Source organism: Accipiter gentilis, chromosome 12 (assembly GCF_929443795.1).
Source record: "Accipiter gentilis chromosome 12, bAccGen1.1, whole genome shotgun sequence".
Lineage (NCBI taxonomy): Eukaryota > Metazoa > Chordata > Aves > Accipitriformes > Accipitridae > Astur > Astur gentilis.
In genome coordinates this window covers 21,462,679-21,485,769 of record NC_064891.1, presented here as the reverse complement: position 1 = coordinate 21,485,769, position 23,091 = coordinate 21,462,679, and the positions used below count along the sequence as shown (strand labels likewise).

Sequence of the window (23,091 nt, the reverse complement as noted above, 5' to 3'; positions counted from 1 at the left end):
CATATTGTTCTAGTGAAACAAGAACGAACTTACCTGTTTGAAAAAGAACAAACAACACTCACAATCTACTTCTGCACTGATATCTACTGGAGCTTCCACCAGCACCCATACCTCTAACTAGAGTGTCCTCACAAAGCTAGTAACTGGAAGTTACACATGGCTAGCATCAATCTAGATTTCTTTCTACCACCTACAATTTTAGGATTCACATCCTTAGACTATCAAGAGCTCAAACAGACCTGCAGCATGAAGGTCCACTCCAGCTTTATAGGTGAAAATGAGATGTATTACCCAGAGTTAGTATAATGGCTCTGATTCTGAACATGCTTTGAACAACATGTTAGTAGAGAAAATGTATTACTGGAATTAGGGAGAGAAGACCGCTCAGAAATCTAATTAAAGAGAAATTTTAGACTATTACTTCAAAAGCATTATACTGGCTGTACGGACTGAAAACTGCTGTTTTCCTTAACAAAAGAAAGGGAAAGAGCCTAGAAGTTAAGAATGGATTCTCAACCATAACAACAATTAACACTGTGAATGCCACCAGATTTAAAATGAAGAAAGAAGAGTGTAATCTGTAAACCAAGGACTGATATCAGCAAACTTGGAGCAAAACCACCTTGTATCATTAGCTCAACAAGAGAGGGCAGCCTAGGAAACCGATTCCTTTAAGCATTTATACTTCACTATCAGAGATACTAACATCATCTGAAAAAAATAGTATAGATATCTAAATGTAAGCATCACTGCTCAATTACAAAACCCCAAAGAGTTTAAAAATAATACACAACTGTGTAGTTGGTAAACGCTTCAAGGACAGATGGGTTAGGGATAGGAAGAAGATGAGCAGCCCTTCCAAAACTTCTCCCTCAAATTCTCACTTCTGTTGAGGGAATGAAGAAACAAGAGTTTGAAATATTCCAAGATCATCTTACTCCTTGGGTGCACGCGTAAGTGCGGGAGTCCACAGTATGGATTCTTCTCCCCAGTGGCAAGCACCAAAACAATTACGTAGGATAAACTGCAAAGTGATTATCTAACCACATCTGTTAACGAATTACAGGCATCTCAGAAGTGGCGATGCAGCGCTGTCATTGCACTGATAAAATGCTTAAAGCCAGTGTCCTAAAATAAAACTATTATTACATTATTTACCAAGTACTCACCATGCCTATTGGTGCATCAACTGTAGCATCAGTGAAGAAAAATTTATTATTGGATAGGAAGATCATAGCTCCAGAATCTTTATGGATTTGAACTACTTTTGATGGAGCCTTCAAGGTCCCCTGGGGTCACATCACTTCTCCTGGCTCCCAGAAGACTGGGAATTCAAATTATTTAGATGCTTGGTGCAGGGTTTTAAATCAGAGATTTGTTTTGAAAATTGTTTTAGCTGCACATTTTTTGGCTAATCTACAATTTTGAAAAAACGTGGTTGGTATCTAGGCACCTTCATAGACGCATTAATATCATTTTGCTGTTTCACAGGACAGAGTTTACACATCAAAACTGAACAACTTGATTTATTTAAAATTCACCTCAAAATGCATTGTGTTTAGTTTCTTTTTTAAAATGAACATTCAAAGCATCAAAATATTACTAATTTAAAAAGAACCTTTGTTAAGAATAAGATAATTTACATACTGTAGATTGTGGCTGTGAGGGGAGAGAAACAACCAATGGTAGATTAGGCACAGTACTAAGGCCAACATGCCAGAAAACAACACAGCTCTATGCTCAACTTTTAAATGATCTGGACAAAATAAAACAATTGGGTGGGAAAATAAAACCAACTGTTTACTTAAGGGTGTTTGTGTAAAAAAAAAAAAAAAAAAAAAAAAAAAAAAGGCGTTAGTAAGTTTTCTATCTAGACCTAACTCATTCACGTATTTAAAGAACTCTATCTTCTTCCAAATAACAAAAAGTGTTTCTAAACCAAGGCAGATTATTATTTGGAACTGGCATAGTAAAATAAAGGATCACAGTATACAGAGCTTAAAATCCTGTACCAGGAAAGAGCAACAAGTGGTTTACTAGGGGATCATTTAAGTATATTATCTAATTTTTAAAAACAGAGATATAAAATATCAGTTGCATAGGGATTTAAATATAAGGCCAAGCAGGAGATTAAAGTAAAATAGAGATCATAAGAAGGGCACTATGGTGTCAAAACATAGTATTTCCATTTGAATTAATGTCTAATTCAAAATCACAGTATTTTGCTAGTACTACAAACAGTGAATGTCAAACTGTCCCATTAATCTTGAACTGAAAACTGACATTAGAACTTCTAAATAGTACAAAACTAAAGCTCATTGTCTAAACCTGATCAGTGTATTAGCACAATAGTGCTTGGTACGTACCTGATTTATATACTCTACCTTCTGTAAATAATATAAAGGTTATTTCTTGTTAATAAGTGTGAGATCACAATATTACTGCATGCCATCAGTGGTTTGCAGGCTTACTTGATATTTAATTATTCAGTCTTTAAAAGTGTAAGATCCCACCCTGCAGAATCTTCACCCATTGAACACAGAACACTGTCATTAATAAAATACAATAGGAGTTCCACCACTAACAACTAACGTATAAGCCAGGATTGTAGGTCTAAACCCAGTACAGTTCATTATTATTAACTCACAGCAATTTTTGTTAGGAAGGTAACCTGTAGACTTCCAAATAATCTTGCATGTATTAAATATAAACAAGTATGTAGCTAACGGTCATCTCTTGGCATTTCAAGTAGATTATTCAATTGTGAAAGTATTTCTGCAAAATCAATTTTAAGTTGTTAAAAGGAAGTTCAAATATTAATTTCTGTATCTACATGTAGCTTAATTAACCTAAAATTGTAAGGAATAGTAGTGTAAGGAAAAAAAAAAAATTCTCCAGATGAATTAGGTGTTAAGGTACACTAACTGGGAATACCTGAACCAACATCGTAACTGAAAAGTGCATAAACATAGTAATACTACAAATGTGTTAACTACAGACCAAAAGGTTTTCTGAAAGCTAAGCGATACTATTTTACATGTTATTTACAGGTTGCAATGTTTCCAGAGACCACAGAGACAATTTACGATCTTAAAATTCCTTTGATATATTCAAAGCGTCCTTTGGCTTCCATCCTATTCGGTCAAGAACCTATTCACACACCAGTGAATCAGGTACTGTACAGTCGAACAACACTGCCATTGTGGTTCTGTAATTCTTCAAAATTCATTCTTTTCTGTTCTTTGAAGAAAAAGCAGTATTTTCATTTCACGCTTTTTGTAGGTGTTTCAGATTCTGTAGACTGTCTCCCATCAGTCCAAGCCTCTCGTGTGCTCTTCAGTGCTAGCGTTTTCTGCTGGTCGACCACAACATAATCAACTCTTTCATCTGCCACGCTGCTGCCTGAACCACTGCTCTTTTTCTGGGAAAGGCAAGGGAGAGTGAAAAACCTTTGTTAAAATAAATTAACAACAAAAACTAAGTAGATGTCCCAAACAGATATAGAACAAGCATAGGTTTCTCTGAAAGGCTCTCCAATTGACCGTTTGACGAACTAGTTAAGATGATGTTGCAGGAGGCTCCCTCTTTCCCAGAAACTACTTGTGAAGAAATTTTAAAGTTTTGATGGCAGAAATGCAAGAGTTGAAGATTCGCTTACCTTACGAGGTGGGGTAGATTTTCCCGAGTCTAGGTCCAGATCTAAATATTCTACTTGTTTATCTCCTTTAGGTTTTACCATAGGGCTGCTTCCTCCATCAAGACTGTTGCTTCCAAACAAATTCTGAAATTATATGTTAATAACTTCAGCTACAAACATAGATGCTAATAGTCCACATTATCAAATACGCTTATTATAAACTGCCAAAATATTAAAGGTTAAAGAACTGACTGAGAGCTCTTGCAATCACTTAAACCATGCAAATTTTATTGACATTGTGTAACAAGGGGATATATTCTAAGTCAAAACTGGGACCAAGTTGAAAGCCAATGGTGGTGGGAAAACCCCAAAACCAACCCTCCCAAATTTAAGGTTGCCACCAAACCAATCTGTGCCTTCCACCTAATGTCCCTTTCATATCATGAGATAAGAACGGAGTGTGGTTTGTTCTTTTTAAATGAAGTTGTTACATCTCAAATTTAGCATTACTTAATTACAAACTTTTTTATTCCCTTAAATTGCTGTTAAATACCTTACAAGAATTTCAGCCTTATAATAGTGGCAAAACTTTAAATGAAACTTTTACATTTCATTCAAAAGCCATCAGGATTAAACTGAAAATCAAGAAGTATTACTCAACTGATAAGACCAAAGGATTAAAACTTCAGAAAATTTGTGTAGGGCCGCCTGAACTGAAGTTGCATTGTATATACCTAAATTTTAATTAGCCCAGACTTTCACAACCTCACCTCCTCTGTCCTCTCCCAGCCTGATCCCTCCCTCTTAACAGGTGTTATAGGAACAGTACAATAGAAGGACTCTTCTCTAAAAGATAAAGAAAAAAAAAGGAAGACAGAGGGCAGCAGTCAGCAAAAAATGAAGAGGAAGGCAGAAGGAAAGACAGACGGGTAAGGCTGACAGCAACTTGAAAGAAAAAGCAGAATATTGCTGATTTTATTAAATAAAACAGAAGTATGACATGTCCAAACAAGATGCTTCGAAGCTGATGACAGAGAAAGATGAAAAAGTATGGACTCCTTTCTACAATGCAGTTGGAACAAATAAAAATTTCCAAAACGTCTATGTAATTGGTACATTTTAAAACAAAGGCCTTGAGATATCTGGAAACATTCGGGTTCTCTATGAAATAAAATATTTTATGGGTTAAAGCTTAATGGGCTGGGCTTTTAAAATTGACGTTATCCATTATATCTGTATAATCCAACTCATTTAATATTAAGTGGTAACAAGGACAAACACAAACAACTGAGACAAAGTTTGTTTTTGTTGCCCAAATTTTCTAAACAAATTTCTGCATATTTAACACACAAAAATCAGGTTCTGTATCAATGTTTGCAGCATAAATAAAAAAGCTATTACTACTTAAACAAAAAAATAATTTGTTATTTCAAACAAACTAGACAGGCAGAACATATGCATTAGAAAACAGAAACTTTAAATATACGTAAACGAAAATGAAAGAAAATCTGTAGAACAACCTTAAAGAATGAACGGTGCAAGCAAACAGAAGATATTAATGACAGGCCATCTGAGCTGTGATATTAATTATACCATCTTGGCACTGAAGTTAACCCCCTGAAACAGCATTGTTACGAATCAACAGAAATCCCCAACTCAAACTGCGATTCTGCTGCAGGGAGAACCGTGGGCATAGGCGATTCTAAACCTTTGTGTAAAATGGGATGTTTCTTGCACCTGCAAAAATGGGACGTTACTGATTACTTACCAAAGCCTCTTGCAAGAGAGGGGCTAAGTTTTTACATCATCAGCTCCCCACTGCTGAAGCGCACTTCACCTGGGAAGCGCGCCTGCACTGCTGGCAGGTCAGACATCCGTAAAAAGCACAGGGCAAGATGCTCTGCAGGTGCGTGAGCTTGCACCGAGTCAGAGCTGCCCGCAGAGAAGTCAGCAGGAGGGGTTCGCTTGGGGGGACCTAAGAGGCGCTATCCAGAGGCAGTAACGGTGAGCTGGAGGGGAGGGAGGCTGGAGGAGGTCAGGGAGGGTATCCAGAGCAGCAGGGGATGGGGAAGCAAGCAGCACTGCGAGAGAAGAGTCCAGGGTGTAGTGAAATGGGCTAGCACATGCCATATAAGAAGGCAGACAAACGAACAGAACAAAAAAGGTGCTAGACAGGCCCTCCCAAAAAAAGGTCTTTCATGATGCTTTAAAGTGAAAAATGCTGCTGTATTCCCTACTAAGAACCCAAGCCGTAAAGGCGTGTTGAATGCATTGAACTATACGGATCAAAAAGCTGAGCTCAACATACAGGTTTTCCTCCAGTGCTTTAGGGGTATTCTGGACCACATTTTAGTTTAGGCCTAGGTCTACTGCTACTCTCTTACTTTAAAATACTATTATTGGTTCTTTCTCTCTCTCCTTCCCCCTCCACCCCCCCAACAAAAACCACAACGCTCATCATTAACTTTTCCTAACTAGCTCTTCACTTACTGCACTGCAAGCTGAATACCCGAAACCTTATTATCTGAGAAAATTCTCCCCCAAAGTGGAAAAAATACAGATATTGAATACACAAAGACCCGCTCTACCCTCTTTTTTTTGAAAGTAGCCTATTAAAAGTACACATAGCTCAGTTTTTATAGAATGTAAACAACAAATATCAATCCTTTTTTCCCCTTGTTCCTCCACATTTCTTGAAAGATATCCTTTTAATAAAGGTTTTTAAGCCTGTCTCAGAGATCCTAAGACAGTTTATTTCCCTTGATGTCATAATACTGAACTGGTGCATAGCCCAGGACAAGCAATTACAAAGAGGAGACAGTTTCTAGGGAAGAGGAAAAAGAAAGTAATGTGTTGAACTGTTTTGTACAATAGATAAGCATACTAACCATTCTCTTTATATGTGATTATGCTCTTAACTCCTTTAGTGAAATCTTACCAAAATAACATGTTTTCTACAGAATTTTTTAAATTATTATTTTAATCTAGAAGTATCAAGGGAGTGATGTCGAGTAGAAGGATCTGTGTTTGCATGATTTAAAAGTAAGGACTGCACAGGAAGAGAGTAGTTAAGATGTAGATTTTACATACTGGATCTTCAGTGGACTGATTTGGATTCATGGATACATAATTCTCTTCACTGTCGTGCGAGTCACTGCTGGAAGTTGTGCTATGAACTGAATCCGGTCTGGGAGACATGGGAAACCTGGAGGAGCTAATTACCAGGAATTATTTTACAAACAATACATCTCGAATATCTTAAACCTCCTGGTAAACAACAGAAATAAGCATATTAGTGCTGAAATTTTCATTCAGGTTTACTAGAGTGTCACATTTTTTGGTTATACACAGTCCCTTATATTTAATATTACAAAATAAAAATTCATATGGACACACTTTGTTTCAATGCACATAAGCATGTATACATACACACACACACATAGGCACACACACACTTCCAAAGGAAACCTCAATTTGTATTACACAGGCTAAAAATATAATACAGATGTACACACATTTATTAACACTCTAGTCAATGAAAACAATTAATCCGAATGAGGAAAAGCTAAGAAACTTACTCTCGTGCAAAGCTTCTGGTGATAGGAGATCTAACTGGAGCTTGTAACTCTTCCCATTCAGGCAGAGGTTTTATTTCTAGTGGAGCTGGTTTTGCTACGTAAGAAACAGACAATCTTAAAGCAGAGAACATTTCTAAACAAACTTAAATTTAATAGCTTTTCAAAGCCCAAATGAAAAAAAAAATTACTATTTATTAAATAGTAAATACTAGTTAGAAAAAGGAGATACTCTTCAGACCTCAGAAAGCCATGATATATTAACTTATATTTTTAATCTTTCCAGGTACTGAAAAGCAACATCACTTAGAAAAACAGATCACAATTTAAGCATTTTGCAAGATATACTTGTATGTAACAATTCTGTTTTGAAAAGAGACTCTGAAAATGGCAGCATCATGTTCTGTCTTTACTTTGCCACGATGACTTGAACTGACAAGGCCAGGATAGGGCTTATGGACTGTTTCAGCAGAGCCAACTCTGGGTACTTTTCCTGGCTCACGGACAATTATTATTATGCAAACTCTGCCCTCCCTCACTGCATACATGTGCCCTTACTGATGAGGTTTCACAGCTCAAAGTGTGGGCAGAATCTGCAGCTAAGACTAAGTTTGCAAAAGTGAGAGATGAGCCAACACCAAGCTTCAATTCCAAGAGGTGCTTGGCTTGCTTCAGTGCTTATCAACAGACAAGCAGAGTAGCAGCATGTTTCTGCCATTAATGACAGCTAACACTGTTCTAGAAAAGGTGCCATTTTTAAATTCCATTTTCAGAACAGAACCAGAAATAGAGTATTAGTGAGAAATGCATTATCTCTCCTTCCAGCTTATATGTTTCACCCCTTCTAAAGGTTAGGGGGGGGAAGTATAAAAGGAGTTTTGGAAAAAAAATATTAAAAGAAAATGATAAAATCACACAAACTGCTGTCACAGTTTGAATCTCAACTTCATCCTCCCTAAAACTGTTTTTAGAAAATAAAATACAATGTCATTATAATAACACCCCTTCCTCTCCTCGCCCCCCCCAACAGTTTGCTGCCTATTAGCAAATTTACCAAGATCAAATGTCAGGCATGTAGCACTAGTTCATGTGGAGTAAGAGCTGTCATAAGTGACCACATGAGGAACTGACAGAAATCAGTTGCTTAATCAGTGTGGTTGTCTCACAAGGAAAAAGCAGAACTGTACTCATTATACTTTCATTATAGTCACTCTTCAGATTGAATTTATTGAAAAGTCAGCTACCATATATTGAACATAAGGACTCCCAATTCAAATTTTCTGGATAAGTATCAGCCTTTCGTATTCCAAACAGCCTTCTCCTTTTCTCTGTTAAGAAGTCATAATTACGCACTCAAAGCATATCAAGCCTACGCCAGTAATTCTGCTGCTTTAACTCACTTGTTCATAAAAAGCTGTCACCACAGACTCAAAAGAGGAACTACAACTCATCTATCTCAAGATACAGTGTATCATATGAGATAAGAGTGGCAGAACCGAACTTAATGTAGGCAAGATGATACTAAAGCATGAGTGACACAAAAATTACTAGCTTGGCTCAAGTCCTCTGTAAAGGCTTGAGACTACCTGGCAGGTATAAACAGCAGGCAAGGTACTGCTCCAGCAGAAATAGAGTCAGGACTTTGTCCAAAGCCCACTGAGAACAGCAGGAATATTTCATCCAGTTGCAATGGGCGTTAAGAACCAAAGGTAATATCCCTGACACTTCTGTGAGATTTTTAACCTTATTTGTAGTCTCCTCTACTTCCTGTGACTATATAAGGCACCAACTCAGCACCTTCTTTCTTGAAGCCCATCAGACTAATAATGCTCATTAAGATGCATAAATAAATCTCTGTGCTAGCAAATGGTCAGAGGATCAATATTTTGCTTTATTTCAGTGTTTAGCCAACAGCAGGAGACCCAAGTAAACTGTGCTTTCTGGTTATTGCCCAACAAAAGTTTTTTCAAGCAACTTACAGGTGAGTCATATATACTTGCTTCTAAGTAAACAGACAAAAGTAAATCCAAGATATGAACATCTATGACTTAAGAGATCAGAATACCCATGTTAATGTCAAGGAAATGTTTCCATGCACTGTTCAAGCCAGAAAGACTTTAATTCCTTATATAGGCAGCTTTTTGCTTGGCAAGGAAAATGCATCCATGATCTTAGATTATAGCAGAGGTAAAAAGACTATACAAGAGTTAAAGTTATTCTAGAATAACAGTTTTCTTAATTTTTGTTTTACTTATTTTTATAAAGCTCCATATACATACAGTGCTAAAGTACATACCCTTTCTTCTTGTAGTAAAGTCACCTATGGTTTGTGAATCAGTTCGCTCTAAACCATGTGGTTTAGGTCTTAAAATTTTAGGACTTTGACCTAATTGGTAAAAAGAAGACTCTCTTAATATTCTATTTGTAACTGGAAAATGGAATTTTGTAAATAAACAGCACAACCCCCTGCAGAAAGGTTAATGCCACAAGCATAAGCAAGCTGCTGAAGGAGAGTTTTACAGTTTAGCTAGGTCTCACACTAAGGGCTTAAGCACCAAACCAGAAACAAAGAAAACACTGCATGCAAGTAATTTGTCGGAAGCAAGCATTAAAGGTGTACAAAAAGGCTAGAAAGTGCATCAACAAATATTGTAACTGATCATTACTATTAACTGGTTTCAAGTTGCATTACATAAAAAATTCCGTATTTGAGGAATACCTAGCACGACAGGAGAATAGTCATGTTTCAGATGCAAGTTGAGGTACCCTCAAAGAAATGAAATCCTCTTTAGCCACAATATTACTTTGGAAATAGTTATACCCCTGAGAGGTCTCCTATCCACCGTGCATCTCCCACTTGAGAAGCCCCACGAATCTTTTTCCACACTGTATTTGTTAAACTTGTTCCCCAGAGGTCTATATCTGTCTGTACCAAAACCACCTCTCCAACCTTGCAGACACAGGGGGACTTTCTTCACAAACCTGCATACTGTCCTCCCTGCCCCCTTTCCACCACAGCACAAGCCAACCTCCACCACAAATGACCCTGTCATAAAATTACATTCTCTAAACCCTTTTAAAATTATATATACCTATATACAAGTGCAGTAGATGCACCAATCATGCCCCAATATGTTATGCTATCATACACTATCATGCTATCATGTTATTAGCATAATATTCCCCTATGTTATGCTATCACACAATGTGACACTTTAGATGAATCTGGTAATATGATGAAGGATACAAACTAAGAGAACATTAGAGCCAATAAGCTCCCTACAGGCAGTAATATAACCCCTCTCCCAATGAGAAAGTTCATCATCTTGACCAACCTCTGCAAGTGTTTAAGGTCACATTGTCTATTTTAAATAAATATGATCAATAACGCATAATAATCCTAACCTTTCATGAAAGTTTATCTGACAAAGTGTTAATATTAGAAAAGGTGAGTGCCTTCAAGTGGTACACCAAGAAGCCATATGAAAGGTAAATCTTTACAATTAACCAAATGAGAAGTTTAAGTCTGACTATGTTAGAAAGTTGCCCTACAGCACAAAACAGAAAAGGACTGGTATAGACTCAGATGTGGGCTGGTACTACCAGCAACGAGTGAGAATGCTTTGTAAAAAATAAACTTGGCAACAAACACCAGAAGTTTGCAAATCTCTGCCCCACGGGTTTTGCATATGAAGTGCTCTATTACTGTTATCACTTAAGTATTGGGAATAATCAAGTAACAACAAGAAAGATAAACAGAAAGGTTTTGTACAGTATCATAACTTCTACACAGTGCTTCTGAGAGACCATGCAGGTAAAACAAAATTTATTTATTTACTAGTAGTGCTGCATAGCGACTTCCTTAAAAAGAAAAGGAGATGAAGTGATTTTCACACAGACAGTACTTCTCTAATTTCAAAATCAGATGCTCCCTTAAATGGCTCGAAGTGCCCATGAAAAGGCCAAGCAGTTGGGCAATGCTGACCAAAGACCCAGATCGTAAAGCGGTACACAAAGCACTTCTGCAAAGTATGCTGTTGACTGGAGCCAGGTCAAAAGCATGACCTAACATGTTGGCATAGTTCATTCTCAGCTGATTCGATACTCTTAAGTACCTTGCCTACAACTCGATGATAAAAGCTTGCCTATATAAGAAGACCAAGATCTGAAAATCAATTGAACAAATGTAGAAGTTCAAATTCAAACACCTTTTATTAAGAACAATCTGACGCTGAATATCATTACCTAATCACATTCACTTTGTGTTCCACAGTTTTATAATCTGATTTAAAAGAAATTTGGCCCAATACAACTCAATTTAAAATGCCAATCAATACATTGACATACAAGCACAGATCATAAGTACAGTGAGAAATCTAGCAGAGGTAACAGGGTTAATGAAATTATTTGACCAGTGTGTACTTCATAATCTCTCTGCTCTTATAGCCAAACATAGGCTAAAGTGCCTGAAACCATAATACAGAAGATAAGCCCGGAACTCAGGGCTATGACTCATTATTTCTACTTCTGTTAATGATGCTACATGGTCTCGTGCAGCTAAGCATCCTGAATTATGATTATCCCCATTTGTAAAATGGGGCATTATGTAACTGCCTGCCTCATACTTAAGTTAGCACTTACAAACCATTCTGAGACTTTCAGAAGAGCTATATAAATAAGTACAGGTCCCTATAATATTTCTCTTCTGCATCAGACAAGAACATACAAAATGTTCCAGTGTAAAATAAACTCACTAGGCTTTCATCTCTTGCTGCTGAAAGACTGTTCAACCTAAATAAATTCGGTGGCAAAACAGCTTGTTGCTACCAACCAGCCAGAATAATGCAATTCCTCTAGTTTAATACGTCACAAAAAATTAAAATGTTTGTGCAGTTTTGTGTTTTTTTTTCCTGCCTACAAAACAAAAAACAAAAGGCCTAATCTCTGTTGAGGAGCTTATTCTGTGCAACAGAAAAGGCCTGACACCAGGCAAAGGAAAAGGGGAGGGGGGGATCACAATCACAAAACTGAGGTTACTTATTTGTGTCTCTAGTGAGGAATTCCTCCACCTTGTTTTTGCCCATTTAAGAAGATAAAGTACCATGAGCTCTAGGGCACAGAAAGCCCTTAATAATATCCCTTACTCAATCAAAACCCATATTTTTAATAAATGCATGAGAAATTTTAGAAGTGCCATTTTTATCTAAAAATTGACACTTCTGTCACTATCTTAAGCCAGATTTGTGAACAGAAATACATATTTTTTAGAACTTTATATCTTAAGTACTACGATGGAAATTCCTGGTGGTGCTCTCAAGTAACCTCACTAATCTTCTCCAAGAGCACGTCCTAGTATCTCCGAGAAGCAACAAGCTGAATATAATACAGAGGAGAAAGTATCTCACACCTGTACAGCAGACTGGTCTCCAACATCTACTCTATTCAGACATAATCGGTAAAGATAAGTGTCATAGGGCTGTTCTTCAAATCAGCTTAGTGAAGGTGGAAGGACAGTAGGTCTCTACGGAAGACCTGGCTCCATATAGCATTCCAATACTAGCAATACTGAGCAACACATTTCCTGTGGTTTAGGCCCACAGGCCCAAATTTACCTCATCTAATGTTCAGGCACTCACATAAGACAACACTTTTAACTTGCACGCCTATTCTGGGAAAGATTAATCTGGGTAAAAAAAATTATAGGTTTTTTTACATATACACACACACACACACTTTTTTTAACTGAAAAGGAAATAAATTGTGTAGCAACACCACTGGATGCAAATCTACAAGGGAAAAAAACCCAAATAAGTTATGGAAAGTGAAACCAACCAAACAAGAAGTGAAAATTAGATGTTTTCACTGTTCAGTCAAGTCACCACCTGTGAAATGCAAAGTGTTACATCCAGGAGAGAGAAGCTCAGCTTCTGCACGTTCTATCAGACAAATACTGTGGAAGGGCACTCTGAGCTGAAAAATCACTAATGAAGTCTATTTTTCTAACAAATGGCTGCTTGTAAAAACTGCCAAACAGAACAAGCGATTATGGATCTAGCATTAGAGTGCACTCAATTGGCATGAATTCTGCCCCTGGCATTTCGGTGCGTGTCAATGCTGCCTTTGTCCGAGAAGTCATCAGGAGAAGAGTCCATTTCACATGTTTGATTTTGTTTCAAATAATGGTTTAAACTGAAAAACTTTTTGGGTTTTTTCATTGGCTAATGTATTCTCTCTTTTTGTTTTCCACAAAACACTTGGAATATAAAGTTGTGGGGTGAGGGGGAGCAGGAAAGGGGTCCCACTGCAGCAAATTCCTGCATCAGAGTAGGTGGGTCCTAACATTTTCTGTTTTGAGGACGTAGAGCACTCACTGAAGAGCCTCATTTGTTTTCAGGATATCTCCTTGAAGCACTAGCACTAAACGAGTTTTATGTTAAGAACACTTCTTTTCTGACTGGCTGCTTGCTCCATGGCTTGCTGGCAAGGGATTTACGTCAGGAAATGGCAAACGTCCTCATGAAAGAGGCCAACGGTCTATTTAAAGAGCAGCTATGTTGAGCTTAAAATTTTAAGGTAAGTCTACTAATGTGACATAAAATTTCAGAAATGCGTGATCTGTTAATGCTGTTTCCTGGCCAACAGGACTAACCCTCATGAGACAGGGAGATCAGACATAGGAATGCTAGAGCAGTGCTTTACTTGGAATAGGAGGGGGAGAGCAAAAGGTAAAACCAGCCACATAAGCATCCTGCATCCACAAAAGTACTTTCAGAGGGGCATAACTAACAGCAGTTTCTCATTTCCATTAAAAAATATGCATCTTTTCCCCTTTTCTCTGTAATTAGAGAAAACTGAAATCTGCACTGAGGTCCAAGAATTCCAGTACTCAGAGCCACTGTAGATTTTTCCTTAAAAAACAAGGCTGAAGCTCACGGTCTTACTCCCACAGGGTTTATTATTTGGTTTTCAATTCTGCAGAATAACCTCCCTCTTTCCTTCTCCTCCTCTTCCTCAACCCAGTGAACTCTGATTCCCGTGTACATGGTCTTCAGCACAGAGCCCTACAAATATCCTGAATTTGCTTTTTCATCTCTGTTTTTATTAAGACTATTTCCTGCCAAGGTACTTCTAATTAGAAACATATATTTAGTTATACAACATTCATATCCATTTCCATACTAGTATCCTGCAACAAATAGGAATATCAATAATATGCTTAGTTCTGGTCAGGGATACCACATGGATGGTGATAACTACAGTCTCTTTAGAACAGTAAACCCAAACTGAAATCAACTTAATTCTTTCAATATTATGAAATGTAAAAAGCAGTCATTTGAAGAGAGGCTGTCCAGTTTTCTTAGACAATTTCTCTATTTCTGAGAGAGTAACTTCTCTCAGAGCACTGGTACTTTGAATGCTCCAGAAATTAAGAATGAATTGGAAAAAATACTGATTATAAAAAAGTCCAACTGCATCTGACAGCTAAGGTTCACTGGTATTCATAAAATATTTGCCAAATGCCATAAAAACTATTCAGAGAATACCAAAGCTATTAATCATCCAAATACTATTTGACCGCTCTAATTTGCAAGTAACTCTACATGTCTATATTTAAAAAGCCCCCAAAGCATGATGAACTAAAAACATTCAATAACAAAGACAATGTTTTAAGACCAAAGTACAGTGTTCTGGAGTGTTTATTGATTATTAGTTTAAAGCTGCACTAAGATTCATGAAGTCCAAGTGACACTACTTGAGATTGCTCCCTGTCCATCCTCCCCCCCTTTTGTTTTTAAACAAAACACAAAAAAATAACAGAGTTTAACTTGTTTACTGGAAAAATCAAGCCTAACCTTAAGTATATAAAAAAGCCAATGGAATAACATGACAATATGAATATCAAAACCTATGTTTCCTTAAAAAGGCATTAAGCGCACAAGGAAGAAAAGAAAAATTGTATGGAAGGAAGAAAAGATATGGTGTTATTACTCATGTTCTCTTGTTCCTGCTCTCTCTAGCATCTTTGGAGTTCAACACTACCATCTCTACAGCTAGTATCAGAGCAAGTCTTGCAGTTTGTCTTCAGAAAACTCCCATGTTTCTTTTTTTTTAAAACCATTATGTCCAGTAAACCATAGCTTCCTCTGCAGCTGTGATGCAGCCGTCTAAATGAAATCTTTACTTGAAATTATTTGTTGTTTCAAAGTTTTGTAAGACAAATCACAGCTGCAATTTAAGGACTGGTGTATTGTAGCAAGGAGCTATATGTATTTCATTTAAGGCTATCAAGTAAAAACTAGCCTTGTGGAAGTAATTTAGTACAGCCATGGAGGAAGAGTAATTTTCAGCTAAATGGAAGTCTTTGGAGCTTGTGGGGGCAAAAGGAAAAAAGGGAATAAAAGAAAAGAAAAAAAAAAAATCAATAAATTTGTATTCAACCTGTTTTAGGAACTCTGAGGAAGCACCAAAACATCCCCCAAAATAATCTTTTTCAAAATTCCTAAACGGAACGAACAGGAGCTGTAACTTCTAAAATCAAATGGAAGGATAAAATGCATGGATTTCTTAAAAGCAAAATGAACAGTACTTCTACTCAGAAAAGCCATCATGAAAATGAGTTTCTTTTCCAACAGATCTTCAGTTCAGTTCAGTTCTTGCTGCTGATTAAAATTACCATTCACAATTTTTCAATACCTACTTGTCCTAAAGCCTGAGAAAATGAGTGATCCTTTATTTAAGAATACACAAGACAATCATGATAGCGTAGAACACTGCAATGTTGCCAACTTATAATTTTTATTATTTTTAAAGAAATGTCAGCTCCTGTAGTCACAAATGCCTTAACTGTTTCTCTGAAGTTTTATCTTTAGGATGGTGTGGTACTCTTGCTATATCAGGACATGCAATATGCTCACATTGTCCAACTGAGACACTCAAACATGTAAATATTTAACAAGGAAACTGTTCACTAGGCTATTTATAACTAACTTTATGATTAACGAGGGTTCTTAGTTTCCTTAACAACTACCTTCTTTGCTTGGGATTTTGACAGCATTGTACTACACTACAACAATGGGCAGTTATGCCAGTCATCCAGAAGCATCACAGTGGGTCCTACGGAGGCCAGAATGTGGCAGATGCTTCCTGCCACATGTAAGCTCTGTATACAATTACCTCTTCAAAGTGGGCCTATGCTCTTAAATAAAGAAAATTGGGATTTTCTATGAAGTTAATCTGTTTGGGAGATGCTCATGAGTAGTCATGGCAAAGATACAGCCACATTTTTATAAGCAATCCACATATTTGTGGTTTAACCACACAATTAAGTCTTGTAACATCTTAAATGAGAAAAACCTATAAGAAAAACAACCAGATAAAATTTTTAACATTTTAAAAATAATCACAAGTCCCAACTCCATGAGAATTTTTTTCCTCTCCCTTGCTTTCTTTTGTTTGTTTGTTTTCAAGGTGCAACTGAGTATTTTGTTGGCATGAAAAGAAATGTGTGCATCACTCACTGTCTCTAAATCCTAGCTTACCACTTGCTGGGCTGAAAATTATCAGGGCCAAGCAGCAGTCTCTTTTAAAGGCAATCATATGGACTCAAGTTGCAGGAAGCATCTCAGCTTAAATGCTGATATATTTTTGTTGAAAGATAAGCCTTTTGTTATAAAAAAAAAAAAAAAAAAAAAAAAGGTGAAAACGCACTGTACTTGCTATTGGTTATTTTTGCCATCAACAAACTAATCCGTGCAATCCAACCCAAAAATAGGACTGAAATTCTTGTTTAAAATAATCTTGAATGCAATTAAACTCTAACAACATTTGGGCAAATCCAATTGCTATTTAAGACAAATAGAGCAAAGTCCAGTACCATGTTGTAGGCTGGGAATCTCAAGTTCTTTACTGCCTCTGTCAGCAATCTGCTTAGTGATCCCAAGTGCATCATTCTATCACAGTTCCCCATGACCCTAAACTAAGATCTGTGCTAAACTGAACTATCCCAGAACATGTTTTTAAGTGCTATGGATCAAAAACATTACAAAAGTGGCAGTGTTACACTATACTCAAATGAATGAGATTCTACTTTTGATTTTCATTCCATCATGGTCATGAATTGTTAATTCAGCCATATGCCTATGGTTCATACATTTCTTTTCAGAACCTTAAAACCCCCACTTTGCTACAGAGACATGCTGCCCCTCAGAAAATAGAAGTTACCAGGTTACAGGAAGTAGGACATCAAACCGAGACTTTGAAGAACTAAATTCTGCCATCACCAATTCCATCATTGACTTAACTGTGTGATTCAGATATTGAAAAACTGTGTTTTGTCAGTCAAGATGGCAAGCACGTATTTCTTGAGAGCTTTGAACTTTACAGACGAGATGTACACATGCACACACTAAATCTTACAGAGCTATAAAGAATCCTTCTGGACAGCTCCTAAATAAGTATTTAAAAAAAAAAAAAAAAAACAAAAACCAAAAACCAAACAAATTTTTGTAGTTGTTTGGTCTTAAAGTCTTGCTTTAAGGTCACAAAACCCACAGCCCTGCCTCTGGAAATAAATCATGGGGCAGGAGGGGGCCATTATCATGCCCAGAGGCTCACAGACACCCCCCTATCACTCAAATACTGCCTCCGGACCTATAGAAACCAATTCACACCCTACCCCTTTTATTTTCGACCGTGCACTTTCCTTGATCTCTGCCTTACGTCAAGTTTGCACTGAAGATTAAGATCATCTAGACTCACAGACCTCTGTCAGGCCTTAAAACCTTCTTGTGGACTGCCAGCACAGCCACCTGGGACCTGCCGTGCCACACAGAGCAGTTCCCTGTGGAGCAGTGAAATGCTTGCTACAGTCCTGCAGGCTGTCAGCAGGATGGAGATCCCAGGATCCAGTGCCTCGTATCACAACCCTTTTCAGGTGTTTTGAAGAGCCCCGGGGAAAGCATGAGGTGGAGCAAAAGAGAACCTGGCTGTTCTTTGGTGCCTTAGCTGTCTAGGGCGTCTTGACCTCACAGCATTTGGGCACCTTTAACTCTACTGCTCCTTCTTGGATAAATGGTATTTTGAGGAAGGAACATGTGACTGTCAAAACAAATGCCACATACTCGCCCTGTGGCAGAACCAGTCACAGTCTTTGAACAATTCAGAGAATAAGACCCAGCTGCATGGATGGATGCAATATTTCTTCCACTTGAAGCCTTTTGCTAGAAACAATGCTTCCAATTTAGCATCACAACTACATGCACCCGTGGCAAGCTAAAGCAGCCAAAAAGCAGAAATACAAAATCAATATAGACAATGGTCCTTTATAATAAAAGAAATAGCACCTTGAAAAAACAAGATTAAAAAAAAAAAGATTATTTTTGTCATCCAATTACAGGTGAATGCAGAAAAGCACCTGGCCAAGCGCTCTCCGTTTTGTCCCAAGCAATATATCACTTACCTTCTGGTATGCTTCTCTAAAGAAATAGTAAAGCGCTTTGATTCAAGTTATATTGGGGCAGGAAGCCAACACCATGTTTTGAAATGACTTTCAAGACTTCCAGAAAGTACTGGAAGCTCCCCTCATTTACAGAAGTGGCTGTGAGCTAGAAAAATGAAACTACATAAAAACGTAGTGTAATCTCATTATTTTTTAACCCATTTTCTAAAACAAAGCTCTTCCAGAACCCAGTGGGAAAAGACACAGGGCATCTTGCCATGGCTCCTGGCCCAGGCTACCCCTTCAGGTGGGAAGACTGAAGAGCCTCAGGCTCTCACAGCAGGGCTGCACAAGTACCCTCCTCCGAAGAATGTGCATGTACTTTAAGTGAATTTTAGACCTATTTATTTCCTACACTTATTTTACCAATGTTATTGATTTTTTCATAACTCAGTTGTCTGTCACAGTTGCTACTTTTATATAACTGTACCTATTCTTAAAAATTTGGAGAATTTTAACAATTTAATAAATTATCCAGAACGTCAGGTGCTTATATCAGAGCTGTGAAGACAAACACGTTACAGTCACTACTGCTGAAAGACAGATTGCCAGATCCTTGCTGCCTGACATCTTATTCTTCAAAGACAGCAGAACCAGAAGTAACTGAGTACATGTTTCATCTCAGGTTTACAGAAGAGAAACAGCAGAGGGGAGAGCAGGCTGTATGCAACAGAATGGCCACTGCCATCACTGACCCCTCCATTTTCTAGCCTTGTCAAATGATACTGCCTGTAAGCAGTAAGCCATTAAACCAAAGAAAAACAGAGAAGATTCTACACTTACACATTTGACAACAAAAAGCAGTGCATTCTTTCTTCATGTGCTAGTTTCACTGCATTATTTCTGTCAAATGCATTTTTAGCACTGAACGTAACAAACTTCCCTAGCCCACACAGCAACATTACTGAGCTAGAGCTAATGCTCACGTGAGAGGCGATGGTGACATTTCTCAGTAACAAGGATAGCTACCAAAAAGGAACTGTTACTTGGAGGCAGTGCAAACACTACTTTGCAGCAATCTCTAACTAATAAAAAAAGATACAGCAGCTTCTTCAGACAGAACATGCGATGACCCCTCATATACCTGGAGGCCTTATCACCAACACACCTGAACTCTGCAGTAATACCATCTTTTAGAGAAGCAGCAAGGGTCTTCAACAGAAATTCTTGAACCAATGGCATATTAAAAAACAACAAACATTCATAAGAGAAATACTCAGAAGGCAACTATGTTATGTACCATTTCCTCCCTTTCTATGTCTGCCTAAGTTTTATTGAACATACCAGCCAACTTGATACTTTCTATGCCCTAACTTGTAGCAAAAGACCATCGCAGTACATTTATATAAGCAGAAACAACCTAATAATGTAAGTGGCTACAAGAACTTGAAAGCTGGAAAAGCACCACAGTATAATATAAAGCGCACACTCATTTTAGTTAGGTAAGGGTCCACTAAAACAAGAGTTTTATCCCATTCTAATTTAAAAGGAACTGCAGTTTTATTTTCCCAAAGGTATTTCTGGATGGAGTTATTTGCATGAAGAACTCAACTACTGAAAGGGAATATATTACCATCCTGATGTGTCATCGTATCTGCTCTTCACAAGAATGGAAGACTCGCAGTAGTCCACTTGACAAAATTTGAGTGAGCCAGTGTGTGTGTGTGTGTGTTACTAAGATAAAACCCTCAGTGATAAATCAGAATCATTACCTTTCTTAGTAGCTCACGATCTTCACGAAGTTTTTTACAGCCCCTATGCATTTACTATACAATATTTACCTCTGCGGACAGTTTTACTTTAAAATTACTTTATCGTCTAAATTATATTAAATAATCATATTATTTTACAGTGATAATAGCTTCTAAAATTCTAGAGGCAAAAAATACAGCCAGTTACTATACACTCATTAAGAGGTATGTTAGTCCATCTAAAAATCTTTTCCCTGATGTTAGCTAGGTCTTTCTAGTTGTAAAGCATTTGAAGTCAGGAGCAAAGCAGGAGCCTCTACATGCCACTTTTAGAATGTGAAACACTAACTCAGTTTCAAGAAGAGAGATGCAAGAGCAGCAACGCTGCCCCAGCAGACATCTGTGCGACTGCTTTGCACTGCCAACAGCGAAAGTGAGAAGCTTTTCAACATAGAAATTTACTACTTTTGAAGGTCAAACATTTTATCAGTAAAATACACAAACTGGCCAGTCAGGGAAAATATTTTAAAGCAGTTCAGTGTTTATTTTGAGAATATTTTCCAGTATCAGCTTTCATCAATCTGTTACTGTTCAGTATTTCTTAAGAAATAAACAAAACTACTGTCTGGTAACATGGAAACAATTAGATACAAGCAGAGAGCCAAGGTCTTGAAAAAGGCCATGCCTTGTTTTCTGAAGATGGACAGCCAGAATGAGACGTGGTACTGACCATTTCCCACTGAGATGATCTATGTCATAATGATATTGTCTACTTCACTTAATTAGAGGCTTCTTTCACTTAGTGGTAAAAATACTAATGTAAAGGTTTCGTTAGTGACTGTTTTGGATAATCTGAATATTTGCCATCATGTTTTCCCCAAAACAGTCAGCCATTCTCAATGTAAATACTAATTTTTCAAGCACATAATTTTAAAAATAGGACTTACTGGAATACAAAATAGTGCAGACATTTGACCTAATGTTCTTTAGTTCCCACTTCTACAAGAAAGTTAGTTATCTTGTCCGAAAAACTGGATAGTAGGCAAGTGAGTTCCTTAAGCATTTTCCTTTATTGCTGATAGGCTGGCTGATAAAACATTTTAGATTAACTGGAAAGTCTAAGCTATTTATTAGTGATTCTCTATGCAAATATCTCTTATAGATACATCACAACAGTATCTTTTTTTGTTTAAGAACACTGGTCACCCAAATAAACCTTACTTTAAGGAAGAGTAAACTTAGTATGCACCAGATTCAGGAGATTAATTTTTTAGGATAGCTTTGAAGGGCCCCTCTGAAATTTGGAGGGTTTTTTTCCATTTTGTCATTGAAGTTGTTGCGGCTTCCTCAGACGCATAACAGTCATCTTCCACACATTCAGCAGTTTAAAATATTTCTACATAAAGCTAGTTTTCCTTTTGTTCTATGACTTTGTTTAATGTACCACACTCTATAAAGGCAAGGAAATTTTCACCTACTACAGTTTATACAACTTTCAATATAACCATGGCACCCAGCTCCTGTGATAAAGAAAATGTATCTTAAGAGCTGGCTTGAATTAGCAGTTCCCTCCTCCCATTTGGATCCCAAGGAAAAAATATATATGGTAACCTCACAGCCCACATGTTCAACATCTTCCCGTGACTGCCCCATGTGGCCACTAACACTTAAGCATTAAGCAGCTCCAACATGAAATGATTTTCCTTGCTTTTACAGACTGAAATGAGGACTTAACATTAGCTTTAGTAGTAAACACTATTTCTTTGATCTAATTCTTCCTTCATTTGAACACATTTTTAAGAATTATTCTTTGTAAGAATTTGTAACTGCATACTTTGAGTAGGACTAAAAAGCAGCACGGTATACAACTCATTCTTGTTGAAACAATTTCTTCCAGCAATGTTTACATCAAAAGCAAATACCTAAAATAGTTAAATAAGTTATTTTTAACTTTTACTTCATACAATGAAAAATGTGTACTGATCCTGTACCAAGCACTGTTATGGCTATAAATTTGTATTTTATCCAATGCCTTGTGTGCTCTGTCTCCATCACAAGTCAGCTAGCTGTCTTCTATGTGTAAGGACTAAAACGCTGCTGAGTGTTAGCAATTCTGTGTCACCTTTTCATTAGTAACTACAGCAACAAAATTTAAACCTATGCTTGTATTTGGCATTGTTTTTGTGGTGTTTTATTATGATTAAAAATAATCCTAGGATTCATTTATGTTATGACTATCTCATAAGATAAAAATTATTCTGTTAGAATTTCTAAAATATGATTATTTTCCACTAATCAGAAGTTGAGAAAGCTATGTTATTTTCTTAGATGATAAAAATCAACTGCTATTGGACATTTTCCTCACCTTTTCTGTCTGGTTTGAGGTTCCGATCCACTGGCGGTGGTTCACATTCTGCAACAGGTACTGACCGTCTGGGAGGGGTCTTTGGACTCGACCTGAAACCCATGTGAGCAGGAGGAGGAACTTGCTTTCCAAATAACGGAAAATCAAACGTGCCTGGTGTCATTGGTACATAGTTTGTTTCCTGGATGGGTTCAGTGAAGCTGCTGGAATGCTGTCGTGGAGGAGAGTTGGGATTCATTGGGACATAATTTTCATCTAGTTCTTCACTTGAAACACTTCCCACTGTCAACATGCTTCTGTTTTTCTAGAATTAACATATATTTCCT

General features: G+C 37.3%; 1 protein-coding gene across 3 annotated transcripts in view; it reads right to left on the bottom strand.

Moving 5' to 3' along the window:
* Nucleotides 1–1,203: 1,203 nt before the first annotated feature.
* GAB1 (GRB2 associated binding protein 1) overlaps nt 1,204–23,091 on the bottom strand; it is a 102,811-nt gene continuing 80,923 nt past the window's right edge. Inside the window, exons 6-11 of one of the 3 annotated variants that reach the window (XM_049814953.1) lie at nt 22,766–22,976; nt 9,509–9,598; nt 7,216–7,309; nt 6,728–6,851; nt 3,659–3,781; nt 1,204–3,421 (exon numbers count right to left, since the gene is read on the bottom strand). In XM_049814953.1, coding sequence (XP_049670910.1) covers nt 3,263–3,421; nt 3,659–3,781; nt 6,728–6,851; nt 7,216–7,309; nt 9,509–9,598; nt 22,766–22,976 — 801 coding nt within the window. In that variant the 3' untranslated portion in view covers nt 1,204–3,262. Of the gene's footprint in view, nt 3,422–3,658; nt 3,782–6,727; nt 6,852–7,215; nt 7,310–9,508; nt 9,599–22,765; nt 23,070–23,091 lie in introns of all 3 variants that reach the window. The other 2 variants (XM_049814951.1, XM_049814952.1) reach the window with 2 other exon arrangements.